The 23,945-nt window shown below is 41.5% G+C and overlaps 1 protein-coding gene across 1 annotated transcript in view; it reads right to left on the minus strand.

The window, feature by feature from the left end:
- Window positions 1-1,698: 1,698 nt before the first annotated feature.
- Window positions 1,699-23,945, minus strand: part of NEXMIF (neurite extension and migration factor) — a 199,004-nt gene continuing 176,757 nt past the window's right edge. The window contains exons 2-4 of the mRNA XM_005593972.5: window positions 10,254-10,379; window positions 4,717-9,091; window positions 1,699-4,115 (exon numbers count right to left, since the gene is read on the minus strand). Of these exons, the coding sequence (XP_005594029.2) occupies window positions 4,022-4,115; window positions 4,717-9,091; window positions 10,254-10,332 (4,548 nt within the window). The 5' untranslated portion in view covers window positions 10,333-10,379 and the 3' untranslated portion in view covers window positions 1,699-4,021. The remainder of the gene's footprint in view (window positions 4,116-4,716; window positions 9,092-10,253; window positions 10,380-23,945) is intronic.

The raw sequence follows: 23,945 nt of genomic DNA on the forward strand, positions 1-23,945 counted from the left end.
TCTACATCACACTGGTCCAGCTTGGTAATAGCAAACATGGCTAAAAGGTCCTTGGATACGGTTTTTCTCCTTTAGGCAGTAAATGCTAATTCAAACCTACTAAAACAGAAATTCACTAGAACTGCAAAACCTCACATAGGACTTAGGATGCTTGCTAGAGTTGTTTATAGCTTTTGAAGCATCCTTTTGCCTCTTTCTTCCACACATATACACATACTCCCCTCCCTCGCCCCCTCACACACGCAGATGCTTCCCAGCAAGGAAAAAGTTCAGAGAAGGTGAAAGTTATCACAAAAGCCCAGCTAGCACCAAGGACTTCAGTGAGATGGCTGAAGAAGTGATGATCAAAGTAATGCAGGAGGTTTGAAAACATTAGGAAAAGGTAAGGCCTTGACACATAGTTGCACAGAGTAACAAGAAGTCAGAAGGGAAAGCTGGGAGGAAGCAGCATATGTGAAGAAGCTGGTATAAGAGACCTTGGAGAGGCAGAAAGGATGGTCACTGGTTGAAGCCAATTATCAAAGCCCAAACATGACCCCCAAAGTCTCAATACCCTTCTCCATATAGTATAGCACCTAACCAGGGCAGGAGATGAGACCTATCTTAACAGATCTTCAGGGAAAAGGAATTTCTAAGTTTCCTCAGTCATGTGATATAATTTGTCCATGTGGGCATGAGTGTGTGTTTAAAATTATATTTGAGGGATGAAGTACCACCTATTAGGTACAATGTACACTATTTGGGTGATGGGTACACTAAAAGCCCAGATTTCACTAAGCAATATATCCATGTAACACAACTGTCCTGTACCTCTAATCCATAAAAATAAAAAAAATTTAATTAAAAATTAGATTTGAAAATAGCCAAAGCAATTAAAGGCAATTAAGAATGGGAAGGTTTCCCTCTGAACTTCCAGAACAAAGCAGCCTGACTAAGATTGTTGAGCCCTGACAATTTGGGCAGGTGGGATATAAGAGCATAAAAGAAAAATTCTAAGACCAAGGTCTGAGATTAAGTAAGAAGAATAAGGCAGGTTACCATTTCCAGGAAAGTAAAGATTAAATGGGACTCTGTTAGGGAGGCATTAATAGGAAACAGCTTCTCAGAGGGGAGAGGTTAGAAGGGAGTGGTAATCAGGAGTTTCAGACCAAGGATAATATATATTTCTGACTTGAGATACCAGTGATAGGGCAAAATACTATTTTTATACTCTACTAAGGCAGCTGGTTATGACAGGAAGAAAAAGAACTGTGAGAGCAGAGACAGGACCAACAAAATGCGAAATGATGAACATCTCAGAACACAATGTACTGAGAGGAATATTAAATGCAAATAAGAGAATAAACATCTTCTGCCTTGGCCTATTGCTCATTTCTCAAACTCTGTTTCTTTTTATGTTTCAGTACAAAGTGACTGGTTATGCGTCACTAATTTATATGTTAAAAGCATATAATACACTGCAGGCCAATTAAAAAGGTGCTTTAAAATAACAATTCTCTTTGGAGAAAGGGATGAACTATGCCCTAGAATTGGCCCTTAATGGGCTCCATAGGAGCAACTGAAAGAATATCCATTCCAAAGGACTTATGATAGCAAGTTCTCACAAGGAAATTATTTCCAACAGTTTCAGGCTGTCCTACCCCACTCACACCCCATTCTCCAAAGCTGAACTGATACCAAAAAAAAAAAAAAAAAAAAAACTGGGACAGCTGCTCCTGTATTTACTTTTATAAAAACACATTGTATTAATGGAACATTTTCTTTATTTTTTCATTAACTGCCACCTTTTCATTACATAGAAAGCACTCCACTCCTCTAAGCCAGCAGGTGACTCTGAGGTCTGGAGTCTTGGAGATCACAATACAGGCAGAGTTGGTGATTCCAAGCCAAAATTCAGCTGCAAAACAGAAAAAACAAAAACAAAAACAAAAAAACAAAGACCAGTTTCTAGGGACTGGCCATAGCATTTAGTACAGCTAGCTATCAGAAAAGAGAAACAGAAGAAGATTTTCCAGTTTGGTTATTTTCCCTTTTGGATGGTAGCTATAGGGCAGGAGACATATTTCATCTGGTGCCTTTCCACTAAGTAATTTTCCAGGGCTCACTGCACACAGAACATCAAAGCCTAGGAATGGGCCTGTACCAGCCTCACAGAATGCTCCTCACCCACGCATCCCCACAGACACAAGAGACTGACGCTGGGAACACACAAGATCAAGAACACAGGCTTGTTCATTTTACGACCCAGCTGTAAGGAATAGAGCAGGCTGGTGAAAGGAATCATGGACCGGGAAGTATATATACTTATATACATGACAGGTTTCCTTCCATTTCTCTCTGACTACTTTCAAATGTTGCTTCTCTGTTTGTGAATACATTTAGGTGGCATTGACTAGGTAGGTTCATATTTTGCTTAAAATTTTCCTTTTGAAACATCTTCCCTTTTTTTGTTAAATCCCCTTTTTCCCTTCCCACTTACTCTCCACCCTCCCACCCCAGCCTATATATTCACAAGTTAATAGGTTAGTAACAATATTAGTAAGAATAGTAACAACGACAACAACTAACAATATTAATAATATTAATCCCCTATATCTGTATAGCACTTTATGATCTACAAAGCGCTCTCACATCCATTATCTCATCTGTGCCATAACGCATCAGTCATCAGATGCACAGGCCTTCAATTGTGCAAATAAAAGAGATCAAATGTTAGAAGTCAAGTGGTGAATTAAGGGGAAGAAAAATTAGTAGTGAGGAATGTTGGAGCTGTGAATTTTTTTTAAAAAGTAGGGGGAGTACTGATAAAAAATGTGATTTTAAAATTTGTACTTAAAATTGAGATTTAAGTTTAATGTGTGGCATCAAATATTGGTTATCCTCAGACTAAGTATATATGGCCCAAATCAGTTGTTGCCACAAATTGTTCATCTTATCTGATAGTAAATGTAAAAATTTGGTTGAACTGGGATGCCTTAACATTTTCTTTAAATGACATTGGCATTGCAAGATTAAACACTGAAAGAACACTAAAGCCATGATATGAGTGCACTTTTGACAAAACTGGAATAAAACATTTAGGAAACTATTTAAATAAAAGCATTCTATAGACTTCATTTATCATTTGTGTTGATTTTATAGCTATTTTTATAATTTATCCCAGACTATTATAAAATATATAAAACTGAGATATAAAGTATCAGCAATATAACTTTCACTTTAAATAATTTTCAGCTACAGATTTTGCTTTTAGAAAACAAACTTTCAAAGCAGCTGTTTTGTTTCCTTGTAAAACGTTCTGTAAATGCATATACTTGGGTCCCTGATGGACTTAGCTGTTGTGGTCTTCAGATTTTTCCAAAATTTTAACCCTTAGACAATGGAACAAGCAAATCTTTATTTTGCCTTGTTTAGCCTTGTTTCCATACAAGACAGTAGAGTTTAAAATTTTAAAAGAACGTGTGTTTGTGTATACATATATATACACACACACATATATATACATATATATGTTTGGGTGTGTATATATCCATTTAAAAATAATTAATGAGGTTTAAACTGTGGGTGAATCTGTGAGATGAGGTAAGAAAATTTGGCACATTTCAAACACTATCCTTTAATTTTGGTAAATTGTGTAACACAACATATTTTTCCACCATGATCTACAGGTGCTATCCACATAAGTGGGGGTGGTTAACAGCAAGAATCACTGGAATGTTTCTAGTAAATTAACAGGGACAAGTTCCCCAAATACAACCAAATGTTGATATAGAAGTAAAAATATATACAGTACAGTCACTTGTTTGTAGTTTTGGCACAATGTTTTCAATTTTTTCCTTGTGGGTAAATAGTGCATAAACTACTTGTGCAACTGTATGACTTTTTAAGTCTTTTACATAGAACATGAGATTAAAGTTTGCTCCAAAGACGTATTCCCACAATTTAAAATTCTTTTCTTTAAGCACTTACATGTCAACATACATACCACAAGGCATATTTTGAAAGAAATAAAACACAAACATCAAATGTCTTTCTGGAAAATGCGAGTCTCTTCTTCAAACACAGGTAAAACCCAAAAGGTTGTTTCTGCTTTTAGGAGATTGTAGTCGGAATCCCTGCAGAAAAATCAAACAATTTATGCCATCTTAGTTAGTTTTGGTGTATGTCCCACAAAGGGATCATACAAGTTAAATTTGTTAACATCATACTAGATGCCGTATGATGTAGAAAAAGATACAAATAGCACAGGGCACTAGAAAGCCCTCCTAATTGCCGCATGTTCAGATTTTGTTTTCCAAATAATGCTCTTTTGTTTAAATGATCTTGGCTTTTTGTCTACATGACTTTTAAATTCTATTTTTCAAAATCTGTCTTACTGCAAAGACTTTCGCTTCCAAAAATCATTCAAGAGCATATTTTAGTTCTATTTTCTTAATATGTAGTAACTAGTGATGAATAGCAGAAGAAAAAATAGCTTTGTTAGAGCTTATCCCTAGCCGAGCCACAACAAAATTGCCCAATCTTTTGGGTGGCTTAAAGGTATAGGGATTTTCATGCACTTTAAAATTTTCTTTTTAATTTGAAAAAGAAGGGAATGGGACAGTTTCTTTCATGCAAATTTTTGCTTTCAAGAGGGAAAAAATGAGGGACTGCGGGCTTAGTAGGTAGTAGGAGAGCTAAGGGTGCATCATCTCAGCCATATTGGTGCAGTATTACCTCAGTTTTTCAAAAGAAGCTGTCCCAGACTCATCCTTGTGGACCTGTTCTCGCTCCAGGTGCTTTCCCTTACATTTCTCATCTCTCAGGGCCTTGGAGCTGGATTTGTGACGATACAGCTTTTTGTGTGTCGGTCCGTTATTGCCTAAAGTGCTCATGTTACTATACTTTTTATCAAAGAAGGTAGAGCAAGAGTCCTCGTTATAACCAGGCATGTTTGCACGACCAGGATCACCTATTGTTGTTTTCCCATTGCTTTTGCTCACACCCTTGATTGACCTGTGATTCTTAGTGGCTCCTGGGGACCCACTGTTGATCTTTTTCTTAGACTCCTGTGGTGTCCCAGCCAATATTTTGAGGGTTTTTAATTTTAGACTATTGGACTCAGAGGAGTAGAATATTTTGGGATCCCCATGGTGCTCCATGGGTTCCCACAGGGGCTCTATGGAGGCCATCATGAATCTCTGCACATCTGCCATACCAGAGGCAATGTTGGACAAGATATAGGAAGGCTCCTGAAACTCCCGTTGGTCATCATCCAGAAGGCTGTTGGTGTTGGTGCCCATGCTCATATCACTCCAGCCTGGGCTGCTCTCCTTCCCCAAGGCCCAATCTCCAGAAAGTCCCTTTTGACTTGGCATCTTCATAGAGGCCATAGGGCCACCATGTTGGATACATTCAGCCAATGTCTTCCCAGTGGAGGATATGGTGTTGGTTTGGCTTCCCCCACGGCCAATGCCAATTTGCATTTTCTCTCCATTGATGGCAGCCATGTATTTCCCTTTCTTTGTGGACTTAGGGACCTGGCGGGAGTTTTTGCTAGGTGGCTTTTCAATCCCCTTGTTGTTGCCTTTGAGGGATTTTTTCCTGGTGTTTTTCTGAGAAGAGCTTTGGTTCATAGCCCCACTCTTGTTGGGTGAACTTTTCTTTCTTGATTTTGACACTTTGTTGTTGGTACTATTTTGACCAGATGGATCATTAAATGTTGACAGGCAAGGGTTTTTTTGGAGCAGGCTGAGAGAATCCTCATCATTGAACATATGAAACTGAAACTGGTGGTTATTTAAAGTAAATCCATCCTCCATTTGGACCTGCCGTGAAAGGGTACTGCAGTCCCACTTGATTTTTTCCACACTGTCCAATGGTCCTGGGACACCCTCTTGGAACCCCTTCAGTGTTCCTAGTGTCTTCATACTCTCACATCTGGTAATTTGAGGGGAAAGACTAGGGGTGTCCGGTGGGGACATCTCTGAAAGGGAAGAGTGACGGAATTTGTCAGGGGTGAAGTTGGATATATCCAGGAGATCAGTGGACTCCTTCAGTGGTGCTATCTCATCAATGCTTTGCTGGATCACCAGCTTAGGGCTGCAATGGGCCAGGAAGTCATCAGTGATATCATCATCGCCATCCTTTTCACAGGACTTCAAGCTTAAGGAGCAATAATTACTTGAGCTGACAGAGAGTGGGGCCATTGAATCAAAGCTAAAGAGCCGACCATCATCCATATTGACTGGCCCCTGTTGGAAAGGAAAGCAGATTTCTCCATTATTAAAGTGACATAATTGGTAAGAGTCATCAGATGGGAGTTGGGTATCTTGCACGGAGTCATACAGGACCTTGTTGCAATTACTGCCACCACTACTGAGGCAGATTGGATTGTATGTTGTAGGTGTGAGGTTATTTTCCATGGAGACTACTTGGGAGGCTCCAAATTCACTGGATTGGGTTGGGGCTATCTCCCTTGAGACTTCAGCCATGAATTCCTGGGTGCCAGGCGTAGCCTTGTTGGGCCACACATTTCCATAGTTGCTTGATTCCATTTTGAAGTTATGAGATGACTGCTGCAGCTCAGAGTCAGAGGATGAGGTGAGCACACAGTCCTGGGTAGGCTGGAGGGGTACAAATGATTTTTCAGTTTGAGTGAGGCTGCCTTCATTTTGCTCTGGAGAATGGTGGGTGAAGTATGAGATACTAGTGTTATTTGACAAGTCAGAAGCATCTAACAATGTCTGCAGATACCCTCCAGGGATAACAGGTATATTAGTGTTAACATTAGCTGATGATAAAGGCATTTCAGAAGAGCAGGTCGTTGGTAGAAAAGTGGAATTCTTAGCAGCCTTTGCCTCATGAAATTCAGACAGATGGCAACTGTTTGAGGTCCCAGGAATAACTTCATTCTTCAAATTAGCCTTGGAGGATTGGTCTTCCAAGAGAGGGCTCATTTGAACAATTGGTTTGCTTTCTTGCCCAGCAGCTTTGACTTTCTTAGATTTTAACCTAGCTTCACTTTTAAATTTGATTTTGTTGAGCACTTTCCTCTCTGGCCCCTTAAACTCTGTGTCTTGGGCTTTGACTTTCACAGAGTCAGGGCCTGTGATGTCATTTAAATGTGATCCATTTGCACAGCCAGGGGCACCCAGAGGTGCTGACTTCAGTGTACCTTTTAGGCCTCCATCTTCTTTACGATTACTAGCTTGCCTCTGATCATTGCATGATGAAATCTGTTTACTACTTGCTGAAATTTCAATGGATGGGATTCTTTGAATCCTGTGCCTGTTGCCAAGTTTAGATTTTCGTTTGCGAGCAGGTGGCAGAAATGACACCTCAAAGCTACCTGGTTCAAAGCTTTGCTTTTGGGAAAAAGGTGTCTTGATGGAGTCCGTGTTGGTGTTTCTCTGCTTCTTCTTTTGCCAGAAGCCTTTCAAGGGTGCCAGTTTGGCGTATTTGTTGAGCTGATTCTCACTCAAATTCACTGTTGTCTCACTGGCATCCACCTTACCCAACTTCACCAGCATGTTCTTCTCACCTTTAAAGCGATTAATGATGATATATTTGATAATAACAGGGGGCTCCTTACGGGTTACTTTTCTTCTCTTTTTGGGACACCATTCATCATCATCTTCCTCTTTGGAACCAACTGGCAGCCATTCCTTCCTCTCATTTACTTTTTCACCCTCTAGTGAGTCAACATCATATAGATAATCTTCACTGTATCTGACTTTTCTCTTGGCTCGCAGCCCATAGTTCTGTTGGGAGGAGGAGCTGCCAGAATTAGTGTCCCGAGCCATATAGCGACTACAGTCCCTGATCTCACCCATAGAATCATATGAGATCTCAATGAAGGAACTATCATCACTGAAATTCCCTGATGTATCCAAGCAATTAGCAAGATGGCCCTGCTTTGGATTCTTAAGTTGCTCTACTTCAGTCCCACTGCATGGTTTATTTAAGGCAGACTTTTCTCCATTATCCTTTCCATCTTTCTTCTCTACACCTTTGTCTTCCTGTCCTTCCTCTTTGCCTTTCTTCTTGTCCAAGTTTTTATCTTCCTCCCCCCAGATGATGCTCACATCAGGGACCTTGAATTGGGAAAAATCACTGCTCTGCTTCAGGACCCCACTCTTAGACTCTCGCTTGGGGCAGGTAGTAAAGACGCTGGGGAAAAAGTTGAATTGGGCATCTTCCTGCATCAAAAGAGTAGTCTTGTCTCGAACGTTGTCCTGAAAGGACTCATACCGAATTTTCAGGGAGCAGACATCACTGCCTAGTGTTGATTCATCGTCATCAAACATGTAGTTATCCACATCTTCTTCAGAGAATAGGTTGACAGACAGCTCATTCTTGGAACAGAGGTCAAGAAGTTCAATCTTACTTTCACTAATGAAAGTCTCAAAGTAACCCCAATCCTGATTGGAATTTGCAAGCAAAGCTTCTTCTGTATTGCACTTGTCTAACAGTAATGCCTCATAATAGCTTTTCTGAGCTGGATCCTCCAAGTCAATGTCAGGTTTCTCAGTTTCTCGTCTGTCTCCTGCCCTTGATTTATGCAGGGGGAAGCCTAGGAGCTGGTCTGAGAGCAGCTGCTCTCCATATTTCATATTTTCTCCAGCATTAATACACTGAATCCCTATATCAGAGACTGCACACGTTTCATAATCCCTATTTAGATCACCAACTTTCAGACTGATCCCTGGCTCAGGATCTACTGCATCCTTGGATTCCATGAAGCAGCCTAAGCAAGTCCGACTTGGCTGCATGAGGCAGTCCCCATTCAGAGCTGACATGCCTGCAGGCTCCACTATGGCAAATGGAGCTTTCTCACATTCATTGGGAAGTGACCATGTGTTCAGGCCTTTTGCAATGCCAGATGTGAGGGAGATGGCATTCACAGAAGCACTATTGGCAGCATGTTCGGGTGCTTCAATCAGGCCCAACGGAGAGGGTGGGCTCTGCATACAGGACTTCTTAGAGGGTAGAGGCAGGAGACCCCTGGGATACATCAGGGTCTCCTTTTGCGCCACCGGTATAGGCTGGATAGGTGCAGCAGCTTCTAGAGCTGCAAATGACTTCATTGCCACATCCTGGTCCTCTGAGTCTAAGAAAAAGGGAAAGAAATGACAGGAATAAAATTAAGGGTCTTAGACCAGACTCATTAACTTTCTTTCCCTTGATCAGTTTCTGGTACTTGATCTTATTATATAAGCTAAGCCTTCACATCTCTATCTTTACAAATAAAAACTATGACATTAAAGAACAACCCTGATTTTATATTGAACATTCATGCAAGTGAAAAATAATTATTATTTAGGCCAAGTTTCTTCCTCAGAGAAAGGCAAAGCTCTCCTCAGAAATGAGAAAAGAATTGGACTGCTTGATCAATTGGAAAGTCAAGGCTTTTAAGGGGAAAATGCTTAGATGGAACATTAATACTTTTGAGCTACGAGGCTCAGGCCTGTCCCCTAGATCCATGTTCTGGAAGTTCCTAGTGACTCTACAAGTTCCCCTTCCTTCCTTCCTTTTTCCTTTCCTTTCCTTTCCTTTCCTTTCCTTTCCTTTCCTTTCCTTTCCTTTCCTTTCCTTTCCTTCCTTCTTCCCTTCCCTTCCTTTCCTTCTTTTTTCCCTTCCCTTCCTTTCCCTTCCCTTCCCTCCTTCCATCCTTCTTCTCTCTCTCTCTTGTTCTTTTTTTTTTGACTGAATCTTGCTCTATTGCCCAGGCTGGAATGCAGCGGTGTGATCTCGGCTCACTGCAATCTCCATCTCCTGGGTTCAAGTGATTCTCATGCCTCAGCCTCCCGAGTAGCTGGGATTACAGGCGCCTGCCACCATACGGGCTAATTTTTTATATTTTTGGTAGATACGGGGTTTTACCATGTTGCCCAGGCTGGTCTCAAACTCCTGACCTCAAATGATCTGCCCACCTCGGCCTCCCAAAGTACTGGGGTTACAGTTATGAGCCACTGCGCCCAGCTACTCTAGAAGTTCTAAGCCTCACATCAGAGCATATTTCTAATTCACTAGGAATTCTGAGGAACTTCATCTGACAGATATGATTTGGGAGGGCAAAGGGGTCAGATTCAATGCCTCTTAGGGACTCTTATAGCCCAGTTAGATATTTGGTGGAATAAAGTTTACAATTAACATTCATTTCAGAGGCATCCTGAGCTCAACCTCTCTCAACTTTATGGGTATTGAAAATCTATAGTAATAACAGAGGACTACCAGGAGAGATATTATATACTATAATTAAATTCCCTTACCATTTTCTTTGACCCCATTAATCAGAGTGTTTTCTCCGCTGGCTGAGGCAACAATAGCCTTATCTTGTTGGTTATCCATGAATGTAACCTCTTATTGTTTCATTCCAAGTCCAAATGCTGTCCAACCTGCACATTTCAAATATATAATATCGGTCATTAAATTTGTTTTATTTTGTGTTTTATAGGTTATTTCAGCTAGAGGGGTCTTAAAAGGCTCACTGGGATTTACCTGTTTCCAGACTGACTTCATCACTGCTATTGTTTTTGTTTCACAATGTTTTTGTTTCACAATTTATACCAACCACATAAAGTCAATTTGGAAACTCACACTCATTCATACATCCTAGATCCTTCTGTCACCTCTGGGCCATGATATTATTCAAAACTGAAATCCGAGGAAGCAGACAACTTATCCCTTCCTCCAAATAGTAATACATTTAACCTAATCATGGTTGCCTGATTAAGAAGGACACAAAGCAAAGACAAGACTAACCTGAGATAAGGTGTGTTTGTATGTGTGTTTGTGTGTGGCAATTAACTTTATTTTTGTTTGCCTCATTTCTATTTCAAATGATCAGATGCTCTTCAAAAACAAGGCAATTCATACACATACACACATATATATCATATTCAGATTTTCTCTTTCTGTGCCTTAAAATTTGACTGTTAAGGATGAAGGAGGTAGAGAATTCCTTGGTTTCTCAACTTCCAGGACTTTAACTTGGACTTTGACAAGTATTCCTCCACAGCAAGATTTTTAAAAATGTGACTACAAAGAAGATTAGGTTTTCTGAAAAGGCCCCAGCATCGTCTGATATTTTTAGGGCATAGGACATACATCTATCTGTAGCCTTTCATCTCCTGCCCACCTACCTGAGTGGTATCTATATGCAAAATGATAGGAGATGAGATGGGGGTATCTGCCACATGCCACTACAACATCTTGCCCTCCCCCTGTCCCTAGACCTTCTCCCCAGCTGAGTATCTATCCCTTTATTAAAAAGCACATGGTATTGATAGTCAAGCAGCTATTATAAGAATCTCAATTGTATAGTCATTTATCCTAATGCATGCAATATACTATAAAAAGTAGGTCCAATATTGAGAAACAAGAAGCAGTAACAGTTTCACATGATTCAATCTATAAGATATTTTACCCATCTGGGCCTATTCCCTTATCTATAAGTTTTTTTTTTTTGTTTTTTTTTTTTTTTTTTTGAGACGGAGTCTTGCTCTGTCGCCCAGGCTGGAGTGCAGTGGCCGGATCTCAGCTCACTGCAAGCTCTGCCTCCTGGGTTCACACCATTCTCCTGCCTCAGCCTCCTGAGTAGCTGGGACTACAGGCGCCTGCCACCTCGCCCGGCTAGTTTTTTGTATTTTTTAGTAGAGACGGGGTTTCACCGTGTTAGCCAAGATGGTCTCGATCTCCTGACCTCGTGATCCGCCCGTCTCGGCCTCCCAAAGTGCTGGGATTACAGGCTTGAGCCACCGCGCCCGGCCCCCTTATCTATAAAATATAAAGATTGTATTAGGCAGTCTCTCAGTTTTAAAAATGTTAGATGACTCTGGGCTTCCCCTAACACTTATATATTAGAATTGCCACATTTTCTTCTCATTTTATATGAGATCTGATTTGATGCATAGGCAGTAAACAATGGGTGCCAGAGAAAAGAGAAAAAATATGCTTACTTGTATTTACACAGAAAAGGGCTGGAGAGTTTTAAAACATGGAGAGGAGTGGAGAGCAATGTCCAAGTCCCCACCCTTTGTCAAGGAGGGCTCATTTGTAGTAGAATTGAATGAACAGATTGGATATCTGCCTCTGCTTCAAAGAGGACCCTATGAATCAGATGGAATCATACTGCCATCATGGATTACTCTGTACATTTTTGTTTTGGAGTTCAGTAGAGCTTCAGCTATCATTTACTCCTCTTTTGCCCCTCCACTAAGTCCATGTTGGCAGGAACTTGATAAAGTGCAAATTACTTTTAGATTTCAATAATTTAATGTCTTCTTATCCCTTATGTCTATAGTTAACTACAAGCAAGTCCATTTTTATCACCAGGAAGACCAAGGTATGGAAAAACAGACTATGATAGCCAAGGTTGTAAAACAACACAATGACAGATCTATGAAAAAACCCCCAAGTTTCCTGACCAAGAGACTAGGTGTTTTTTCTTAAAACACAAAATACCATCTCTATGATTCTTACCAGTTCCAACCCCTGACTAAAACAGGGCTAGAGAAATACAAGTTTCTACATGTTACTGATCTGTACTTCTATACCCTTTCAGGTAGGAAAATAAAGAACAGCTGCCACAGATAAGCATCGATTATCAGTAAAAATTAATGTACCATGAAATATATATAGGAACAATATATTTAAGTATCAACAATTATCCAATCTTTTTTTTTTTTTTTTTTTTTTTGAGACAGAGTCTCATTCCATCACCCAGGTGGAAGGCAGCGGCCCCTCTAGAGTTCAAGCGATTCTCGTGTATCAGCCTCCTAAGTAACTGGAATTAACAGGCATGCACCAGCATGCCCAGCTAATTTTTGTATTTTTAGTAGAAATGGGATTTCGTCATGTTGGCCAGGCTGGTCTTGAACTCCTGACCTCAAGCGATCCACCTGCCTCGGCCTCCTGAAGTGCTGGATTACAGGCATGAGCAACTGTGTCTAGCCAATTATCCAATCTTTTCAGACAGGACAAGAACACTATGTCAGGGGACATATTAGTGCTGCTGTAACTTTACTCTGGGATGTTATTTCCCTAAGAACACAAATTGCTTCTAATAGAAAAATCTGGCCAAGCACCCAGGATTTATGACTCTGAAGTAAAGGGAATCTTATAGGGTTGAGAATAGAGAGGAGATACACTTTGGCAAGAGATAAAGAAGAGGTAGAGGGGGGACATGGGAGCTTGGATGTATAATTAATTACCTCATAAGTTGGGTTCTATTAGGGTCTAATTTTTTTGAAAAGAGAAAACTGAGTATCACGGATATTAACTCAGTGATTATCAATAATTTGGGCCTTTGTTCTCCAGAATTAGTAGGCTAGACCTTGAGCAGACAATCCTTTAGTCCTTTCGTATGACTTTTCAAATCTCAGCTATAAACAGGACAACTAAAGGTATATATTTTCCTACATACCTATTTACTTATACCTTGGCTGCTTATAAAAATAATTTTGGAGAGGAATTATAATTTCTTACAGTTACAATACAAACAACTCTGGGCTTGCTTTAGTGTTCCCCCACTGATCAGCATTTTAGGACAGTAACTTAGGTGGGGTTTTAAAATCTATTTTGAGCTAAAATTGATTAACACTTTTGGAAGAATGTACAACAAATTGCTCTGCTGATCACAGTAAATTACACAGTGTAATGGCATTAAAATAACATTAGCATGGAGATGGTATTTTGAAGCAAGGAAATGTTCCATTAGACTGGAAAAGCAATCCCTCCTATCTGCCCTTCCCCTCAGTCAGGCTTGAGAAAGGCTCATAGATCCTGTAGGGTGCTATCCTCGTCCCCAGTGGCCTTGAAGTCTAAGGTCTCAGAGTCTAGATGACCCACACCAGCATTTGTGTTGAGGCTGTCCCTGGCTTTTCCCAACTGGGGGAAAAAAAATCAAGGTGAGAAAGTAAGTCATGTTTTTGCCTATGGGCCTGGGGCAATATAGCCTTTGGAGTTTGAGTAGTGCCAATCTCTGGGACACCAATTTAAATCAATTCATCAAAATTATTAGTACTACCGGTGATCACGGTATTGTATCAGGTACAGCATAGAAAAGACAGATAAATGAGGCTAGATCTCTGTTTTCAAGATGCTCCGAGTCTAGAGGGGGAAAGCAAGCTACAGACAAATCGTAAGTATAATCCACTGAAAGAGAGGCAGAAAGTTGCTATGGGAATCCCAAATGGAGGGAAATTACTCCAATTCTAGAATTCTAGAGAGGAGGGAGATTTGGGAAGGCTTCACTAAAAGCAGCAACATTAAGGTAGACCTTGAAGGATGACCTTTCTGGAGGTGAGGATGGGGAAGTTCAGTGGAGAGAAAAGTATTCCAGGCGGAAGGACCTTCATGAAATGCTACAAGTCTCCCTCCCACTTCAGTCTATCTTCTAAACAACTGCTATAGAATCATAGCAAGTAGACAAGGTACCTTAAAACTGTTTTGCTTTGCAAAACACTTTCCTCAATCAATCCTCACCTTCTCCAGTTGTATCTTCTTTTCATTCTGTTCACTTCCCACTATGTTCCTAAATATTCTAACCCTCTCTGCTCCCTTAATATTAAACCATTTGTTTTTGCTTCTGGGTGCCTTGCACTTGATATTCTCTCTGTTTGGAATCTCTGTCCCCTTTTCCCATTCCTTCCCTTCCTCCCTTTCCCAACTTCCCTTTCACCTCTCTGTCCTCTTCCCTACTCAGTTTTTCCTTGACACATTCCTTGATTACCTACTCCAAACAAAATTAGTCTCTGTCATTCTCTGTATTCTCAAAGAATTTTTATCTCCTCTGTGTTCATCATCTCATACAAGCTTTACTACTTTATATCTGATACCCCCAAAAGACTAAGCACCAACACCCCCAACTCCACAGGGCCTAGCTCACATAGTGCTTGTAACATGGTATGTACTTTGTAAAAACTGGTTAAACAATGATGTTGAATGGGAGGAAAAAAGGGGAGAGAATTTAGGGAATAGTGTTTGGCTGAAATAGGTACAAACAAGAAAATATAGTGGAAAGATAAACTGAAGTATACTGTGGAGGCCAACTAAATTGTAATTCAGGAAGATGCTGAAGGGTTTTGAGTAGTGAAGAATATTAGGACCAGTGAAAGTGGGAGAGACAGAGCGTAGGAAGATAGGAAAAAATGTTCAGGTGTGAGATGTCAAAAAGATTAGAATTCAGGAGGAGGAAACAGGAATGGAAAGGAGATGTTAGATGTAAGTATAACTACATAGCTGTGCTGTATAGACCTGGAAGATGATTTAGATGTGACGGGTAAGGGAGTAGTAGTCAGAATATAGAGAGGAGAGAGATCAAAGAGTTAATAGATGATTGTAAAAGGAGAATCATGGATGGTTGGATTCCAGACCAGAGTAGCCTCAGAAATATTGGTGCCAGAATATTCTTGGGAACAAAGCAAGGCCAGTATGAAGACGAGTTATCAGATACAACATGTCTAATGAAGCTGACCAGGACCTTAGCTGTCACACTGGAAAGAAAGCAACTGACCAGCAAGCTGTTACAGATGGGGAATCTACAGGTTGGGTTAGGGACTGTAATGAAGCAAGGAGATGGCACTACTATAGCAAATAGGCCCACGGACAGTTTTCCAAGCTAGCCCAGCTAGCTCTGTCTAGTCTGATTCTTCCCAATCTAGCTTTAGTCAGTATAATGGATGACAGAATCAGCAACAGTACAGGGAGCACATTCTAATCCAAAATTCTACTTGGCTAATTCTATTTTCTGATATCTATCAGGATTTTAAGACCCTAAGCTAGAAATACAGAGGTATGATGATGTTAAGTACAGGAAACATGCTTAAATGAGCAACCATACAAGTTTTAACAATATTAAGGGTGAGAAAGACATCAAAAAGAGATTACCACAGCTACACTCTATATATCTCAAAAGTATAGTATGGCTCTATTAAATATTTCCACTCTCATGATAAAGATTCCAAAATTCTGGTCGGGAGTAGTGGTTCACACCTGTAATCCTAGCACTTTGGGAGGCCGAGGTGGGCGGATTGCTTGAGCTCAGGAGTTTGAGACCAGCCTGGGCAACATGGGGAAATCCCGTCTCTACAAAAAATACAAAAAAATTAGTCGGGCATGGTGGCATGTGACTGTAGTCTCAGCCACTTGGTGGGCTGAGGCAGGAGGATTGCTTGAACCTGGGAGGTTGAAGCCGCAGCCGCAGTGAGCCAAGATCGTGCCACTGCACTTAAGCCTGGGGGACAAAGTGAGACTCTGTCTCAAAAAAAAAAAAAAAAAAAAAAATCCAAAAATTCAACAGATATGCAAAAAAAAAATTCATGTAGAAGAGGGGATACTGTATAATGGACAGAGTACAATCATTAGCTAGGTGTCCTCAGACAAGCTCCCTTCCCTCTCTGCTACTTAGTTTTACTAGCTATACAATAAAGGAGAAAAACTAGATTATATCTAAGGGTTCTTTTAGTTCCTAACACTCTAGAATTCATTTAATTTTTGTCTTTCTTTCCTTCTTTCTTTTTTTTCCTTTTCTTTCTTTCTTTCTTTTTCTTTTCTTTCTTTCTTTTCTTTTCTTTCTTTCCTTTCTTTCTCTTTCTTTCTTTCTTTCTTTTCTTTTCTTTTCTCGCTCTTTCTTTTCTTCCCTTCTCTCTCTCTCTCTTTCTCTCTCTCTCTTTTTTTTGAAACAGAGTCTCACTTTGCCACCCAGGCTGGAGTGCAGTGGCATGATCTCAGCTCACTGCAACCTCCGCCTGCCAGGTTCAAGCGATTCTCCTGCCTCAGCCTCTCGAGTAGCTGTAATTACAGGCTACCATATGCCCAGCTATTCCCTCCCTCCCTCCCTTCCCTTCCTCCCTCCCTCCTCCCTCTGTTCTCCCTTCCTTCCCTTCCATCCTTCCTTCCTTTCCAGAGTCTCGCTCAATCCCCCAGGCTGGAGTGCAATGGTGCGATCTTGCTTCACTACAACCTCTGCCTCCCGGGTTCAAGGGGTTCTCCTGCCTCATCCTCCCAAGCTAATTTTTGTATTTTTAGTAGAGGCAGGGTTTCGCCATGCTGGCCAGGCTGGTCTGGAACTCGTGACCTTAGGTGATCCGACTGTGTTGGCCTCCCAAAGTACTAGGATTACAGGCGTGAGCCACCAGGCCCAGTCTATTTTTTCATCTTTAAAAACTGAAATTAATTACATGTACCATAAAAAATTGACATGCAAGAAGAAATTCTGATTTAAGTTTTGTGTGATACTGGGATGAGCCTGAGGGAACTCTTTACTCCCTTCCATCTCATGTCTCTTCCTGTATGCCTCTGATTTTTATACATACATACCCCAGTCTTGTCAGGGATAGCAAGTAGGGTGCTGCTGGTGGTGACAGGGCTCTGTATGTATCATCTGCCTTCATTTTTGGCAGCCACCAATCTAAAAAGGACCCTCTTTGCCATCATGTTCCTAGGCAGAAGTGATAGTGGCTGCATTTTTGTCGTAGCTTGGTGTCTCAACATTTGGGTCTCCCTTCTGCTTCTTTTCTTTCTCTCCCTACCAGTTTTATCTGTACTATTTTTGTGACATCACTCTAAAGAAATTTTCAAGAAGAGTAGGTGCATAAGACCATGAATCAATGAGAAAGCATATACAAATGCATTGTATATATTAAAGCACTATACAAATGCTAGGAAACAATATTCATTAAGACTGGAATTAGGGGTAGAAAGAACAAGCAGAGGCACTAATAGGTTCAAGTCAGGAATAGCCAGCCTCCTCACTAGTCTTAACTTTTAAACCTTGTAACTATAGGTAGCTCAACTTCACTGACACATCTGAGTCCCTTTGCCTTTGTAAAATAATTTTATTTTCAGGACTTTTGCCTGCTTTCTTTCTCAAATCTGAGGAAAGAGTGATAGAAGAGTATAATCACTGTTTGTCAGGTGGAGTATTTCTTTCTAAAGAAAGTCACTTTCTCCTTGACTCTAGACCCATATGGGCAGTATAATGGCATATTAGGAACAGAGTGATCAACCTGGAAGACCCAATTGTGTGTGGAAGATGGCGAGTCTTCTGAAGAACCACGCCACTGTAGCCTGGCCCTTTCTGAGAATGCATTTATATAAGGACTGTATCCTAATCAAAGAGTGCTTTTGTTGCCAGGCAGCACTGAGTTACATTTAATGCTTGAGTGCAATAACTTTCGGCTCAATTATCTTTTGACTTTCTCCATATGATTTCTAATCTCTTTTCTTATTACTAATTTATCCTGTTAACTGCATTTTTAAAAAATGTTATAGCATTCTTTTCAGAAATATAATCACTAAACCACAGGGCTGGAAGGATCTTGGAAGATAGTCTCATCCCAAACTCCCCATTTTACAAGTGGGGTAACCAAGTCCCAGAAAGGGGAAACTACTTGTCAGTGTTACATAGTGATTTGGTAACACGGACACATCCTTAGATGTGGGATGTGTGTTGCCTTCCGGTCCAGAAATATCCCCATAGCACCGAGTTCCTTACCAAGTGGAATGTAAGTTATCAATAAAAATAACCACTAATAAGAGGGCTACTAACTTTTTGTTTGTCTTTATTGGAGGAAATGCTGTCAGAAATAAGAAAGCTGTTCTTACTTATCCCAAGAGGAGAAGTGAAAAGTGGTAGAGATAAAGCCAAAATCCATCTGAGAAGTAGGCACTGCTCTTCCAGCCTCTGGATTCTAGAGCTCTGTATTGTCATCCCAAGGCATACCCGCCCAAGCAACACATTTCTTCCTTACACACACACACACACGCACACACACACACCTGACATTCACGTACACTCAAAAAAATTATGGTGACTTTCTTCTTCCATTGTGGAAGCAAGATGCAATATAAAGGACTGGAAGTTGTAAGATGAACAAAGCTGGGAATTCTTTGGAAGAGCTAAAATAAATTCAGCTATTTAATAATGCCCAGTTAAGACACCATTTGAAATTTTGAGGGGAGAGTAGAGGGACTAGGGATACCATGACAAGTACAAAAGTTTCTTTCTTTCTTTCTTTCTTTTTTTTTGAGATGGAGTCTCGTTCTGTCACCTAGGCTGGAGTGCAGTGGCATGATCTCAGCTCACTGCAACCTCTGCCTCCAGGGTTCAAGTGATTCTCCTGCCTCAGCCTCCTGAGTAGCTGGGACTACAGGCAATCACCACCATGCCCAGCTCATTTTTGTATTTTTAGTAGAGATGGGGTTTCACCATGTTGGCCAGGCTGGTCTCGAACTCCTGACCTCAGATGATCTGCCCACCTCAGCTTCTCAAAGTGTTGGCATTACAGGCGTGAGCCACTGTGCCTGGCTCAACTTTCTTTCTTTTTCTTTTCTTTCTCTTTCTTGAGATGGAGTCTCACTCCATTGCCCAGGCTGGAGTGTAGTGGCACGATCTCAGCTCACTGCAACCTCTGCCACCTGAGTTCAAGCGATTCTCCTGCCTCAGCCTCCCGAGTAACTGAGATTACAGGCGACTGCCACTGCGCCCCACTAATTTTTGTATTTTTAGTAGAGATGGGGTTTCATCATCTTGGCCAGGCTGGTCTTGAACTCCTGACCTCGTGATCCACCCGCCTTGGCCTCCCAAAGTGCTGGGATTACAGGCGTGAGTCACGACACCCAGCCTTCTTTTTCTTCTTCTTTTTATTTTTTTTAATATATAAAAAGTCCCATGATCATAGTTTTCTTTTACTCGTTTCTGACTTCATTCTAACTTCCAAAGCAGAAAACAAGACCATAAAGAGATAAACATCAAATTAATTACTATATTTTAGATCCCCTAAGAATTACAGACATATCTATTCATTTCCCTATAGATCAGCTAATTTTAGGTAAGTACACAAGAATAATGCATAAGTGGTTCCAAGTAAATTGAAGACAATGCATACTCAAATACAAAACATCCCGTTAACAGAAGTGATACTACTGTCCTGGTCCAGGAAACAATCTTGGTCCCACTGTAGTTTTCCCATAAGATACTGAGGTAACTGTTACAGGTAACTGGGAGCCTCAGTTTTACCATCCATAAAATCTCTGGCCTTCCTTCTTAATATCAGGGTAGTTCCCAGGCCATCCTAACATGTGTACTTCAAACAGCGATACCTTTTCTATATTCTAAGCAGTGAAGAATAGCATAGTTCAACACTGAAGAAGGTCTGTGAATCCGGGGCTTAGTTGAGTACTCCACTTCCTTAACTTTCTTGGCTATATGGACAAAATACAAACAACTTGCTGGAAGGCTGCGACTGTCACATGGGTGTGGTTGTACGTTAAGTGTTTTCACATTTATTAAATACCTGTTTTACATGTTAGACTATGCCATGAGGAAAACAGAAGTGAGAAACACAAGATCTACCCTCAAAGCACTTATAATCTTAGAGAGGTAGGCATGTACTTGGCAAAGCAGGTATCTCTCAGTGGGACAAGTCTTAGATTGGCTCAAATGTTTATTTCTGTATTTTGATTTTATTTTCAAAATATTCTCCTGGCCTTGTTGATCCCCAGATAGGTCTTCTAGATATTGGTTCAAGGTGAATTTCTTTCACCAAGAAAAAAAAAAATCCCTTTGGTTCACAGACTTGGGCCCTACGGGGGGAAAAAAATCCATCTCTGATCACTCCATGAAGTGCAACTTCCCATTTAACTCTGGACTTGCTTTCACTAAGTACACAACTGCTAGGCAATCCATGCCAAGTGGTAAAACTACTGTTTCAGATCCCACCCTCATCACACTCCTTTTGCAGGTATGCTTATAGTGGAGCCCAGTAGTCATGCTCAAACTGATAGATGTCTAGACCTTTTCACAGCTAGAAGACCCATCACTGCCAAAGGTCAAAGGACTCAGGCATCCTCCATCAGTAAGTGAACTCCACTGGGGTAAATTTTAAATTTAAAAAAATGTATTTATTTATTTTTATTCTTTTTGAGATGGAGTCTCACTCTGTCACCCAGGCTGGAGTGCAGTCATGAGATCTCGGCTCACTGCAACCTCCGCCTCCTGGGTTCCAGCGATTCTCCTGCCTCAGCCTCCTGAGTAGCTGGGATTATAGGCACGCGCCATCACACCCGGATAATTTTTGTATTTTTGTAGACGGGGTTTCACCATGTTGGTCAGGCTGGTCTCCAGCTCCTGATCTCGTGATCCGCCTGCCTCGGCCTCCCAAAATGCTGGGATTACAGGCGTGAGCCACCATACCTGGCCTAAATTTTTAATTTTTGTGGGTACATGGTAGTTATTGGCTATTTATATATGGGGAAAATACTTTAAGATGAGCTTGACCATCTGCACAATACTTTTACAACTGCTGTTGAATAATTTTTATTATTGAAAGGAAAATTTCAATAATTCCACAAAAGCACCCAGGAATCCAAACACACGTGTTAATAAGGCCATGTCCCCCCCGCCCCATTAGAAGCATTTTCTCATATTCATTTTATTTGCTACATGGGACAAGGAATGGGCTATCCAGGAGCAAGGGAAAGGATAGAGGGCTAAGAAGAAGGGTGGAATATCAGAAAAGAAGAGGGGTTGGGCCTAAGAATAAGTATGTTGCCATTCTAGTTAGAATTCTGTAATAGCCTAGCAATCATTTATCACTATTAGCTCTCTATTCTGACCCCTCACAACTCATTACTGTTACCCATACCCAAGGCAGCAAAAAAGTCCTCAGAGCACCATAGTTTGAAATAGTTCACTAGGTAGCACCCAACTCAAGCCAATCCTGGCTGATGCCCAAAGCCATACGCATGGCATTCTGGGGGCGCTGTGCTCATTAAAGTCTGCATAGGAAACACCCTTTTAAAATTTATTTCCATAGTCTTTCTTAGGTAATCATTCTAATGTGGTAAATTGCAGGTATCTCATCTCCATGGAATACAGACTCTTGTCCTGTCCTTCAATATTCTAACTTACCAGAATTACTCTGCCAATTGTAGACCACTGTTCATTTTTTGCTTGGCTCTGATCCTGTATGAGGTTTCTTCCTTACTCTTAATGTCAAATAATGGGTTTCCCACGGTCTTTGGTCTTGATTACCTAGACTCAGGTTATTAGCTCACAGAGTCCCTAATCTCTTTTGTTTATTTCTGACTCTTCCTACATCTTCTTTTCTTTGCCTTTCTGCCACTCAGGATTCACTGTGAAGGGTAGTTTCTTGACTAAAGTGTTCTCTGAGCGGTGGAGGTTAGGAACTTAACGGAGACAATGTTGCTACACTGACAGCCAGAGATGCCCAGTGCCTGATGGGAAGTTTCATGTTCTCTGTTAGCTTGACACACTAGGGAAATAACCTTTTAATCCAGTGCAGCATGTTTCATTTATTGTCGTGTTAGCCAGTTCAAAGATGTTATGAAAAACATCCCCAGAGAGACTTAACATTTGAAAAACATCCTGAGTTTGAACTTAATTCAACTATTCCAGAAAGCTAAAACAATGGAAGATGACCTTTTAGGCACTTCATATGCCAGACACTGTTAGGCCAGATAATGTCATGCCAAATTAGAATGTCTGTCTCTTGGGGAAGAGGAGAGTGGGGGGGAAGAAGGGGTTGTGGGTATTATTTTAATTAAAATCATCTTTTAGTGCTAATGATCTAACATAAAAAATTAATCTACAGAGACACAAAGATAGGATTGAGCGGGGAAACATGATGTCATTAAGATGGCAGGAACAGAATGAATGTTCTAATGAACTTTGATAAGTGATATAGACAAATTGGAACTCATTTAGATAAAAAGTCTAGAACAAGAGAACTCAAAACTGATTAAAAAAAAACTTTTAGATTCAGGGGTACATATGTATATTTGTTACATAGGTAAACTCAAACCATGGGGGTTTGTTGTACAGTTTATTTTGTCACCCAGGGACAAAGATTAGTACTTAATCGTTACTTTTTCTGATTCTCTCCCTCCTCCCTCCCTCCACCCTCAAGTAAGCCCCAGTGTCTGTTGTTCCCCTATTTGCATCCATGTATTTGCATCATTTAGCTCCCACTTCTAAGTGAGAACAAGTGGTATTTGGTATCCTGTTCCTGCATTAGATTGCTAAGGATAATGGCCTCCAGCTCTGTCCGTGTTCCTGCAAAAGACATGACCTCGTTCTTTTTTATGGCTACATAGTATTCCATGGTGTATGTGTACCACATTTTTTTTATCCTATCTGCTACTGATGAGCACTTAGGTTGATCCCATGTCTTTGCTATTGTGAATAGTGTTGCAATGAACATATGTATGCATGTGTCTTTATAACAGAATGATATATATTCCTTTGCATACATATCCAGTAATGGTGATAGGTGACAAAGTGCTAGCAGCCCTCACTCTCAGTGCCTCCTTGGCCTCAGCGTCCACTCTGGCGGCACTTGAGGGGCCCTTCAGCCTGCCGCGGCACCGTGGGGCTCCTCTCTGGGCTGGCTGCGGCCGGAGTCCCCTCCCTCTGCTTGCCCTGAGGTGTGGAGGGAGAGGCGCGGGCGGGAACCGGGGTTGCACGGGCGGGAACCGGGGCTGCATGCTGTGCTCGCAGGCCAGTGTGAGTTCCGGCGGGCGCGGGTGCGGCGGGCCCAGCACACGGAGCGGCCGGCGGGCACCGCTGGCCCAGGGCAGTGAGGGGCTTAGCACCCGTGCCAGCAGCTGCCGCGGTTGTGCCAGTCCCCCAGCAGTGCCGGCTTACCGGCGCTGCACTGAAATTCTCACAGGGTTTGGCTGCCTCCGGGAGGGGCAGGGCTTGGGACCTGCAGCCCGCCCTGTCTGAGCTCCTCCCCCTGCTGTGGGCTACCGGCCTGGCCTGAGCGTCCCGGAGGGGTGCCGCCCCCTGCTCTGTGGCGCCATGTCCCATCCACAGCCCAAGTGCTGAAGAGTGCAGGCGCGGATCGGGATGGCGGGGAGCTCCGCCTGCAGCCCTGGTGCAGGATCCACTGGGTGAAGCCAGCTGGGCTCCTGAACTGGATGGGGATTTGGAGAAC

The sequence above is a fragment of the Macaca fascicularis genome, chromosome X (genome assembly GCF_037993035.2).
Source record: "Macaca fascicularis isolate 582-1 chromosome X, T2T-MFA8v1.1".
Taxonomy (NCBI): domain Eukaryota; kingdom Metazoa; phylum Chordata; class Mammalia; order Primates; family Cercopithecidae; genus Macaca; species Macaca fascicularis.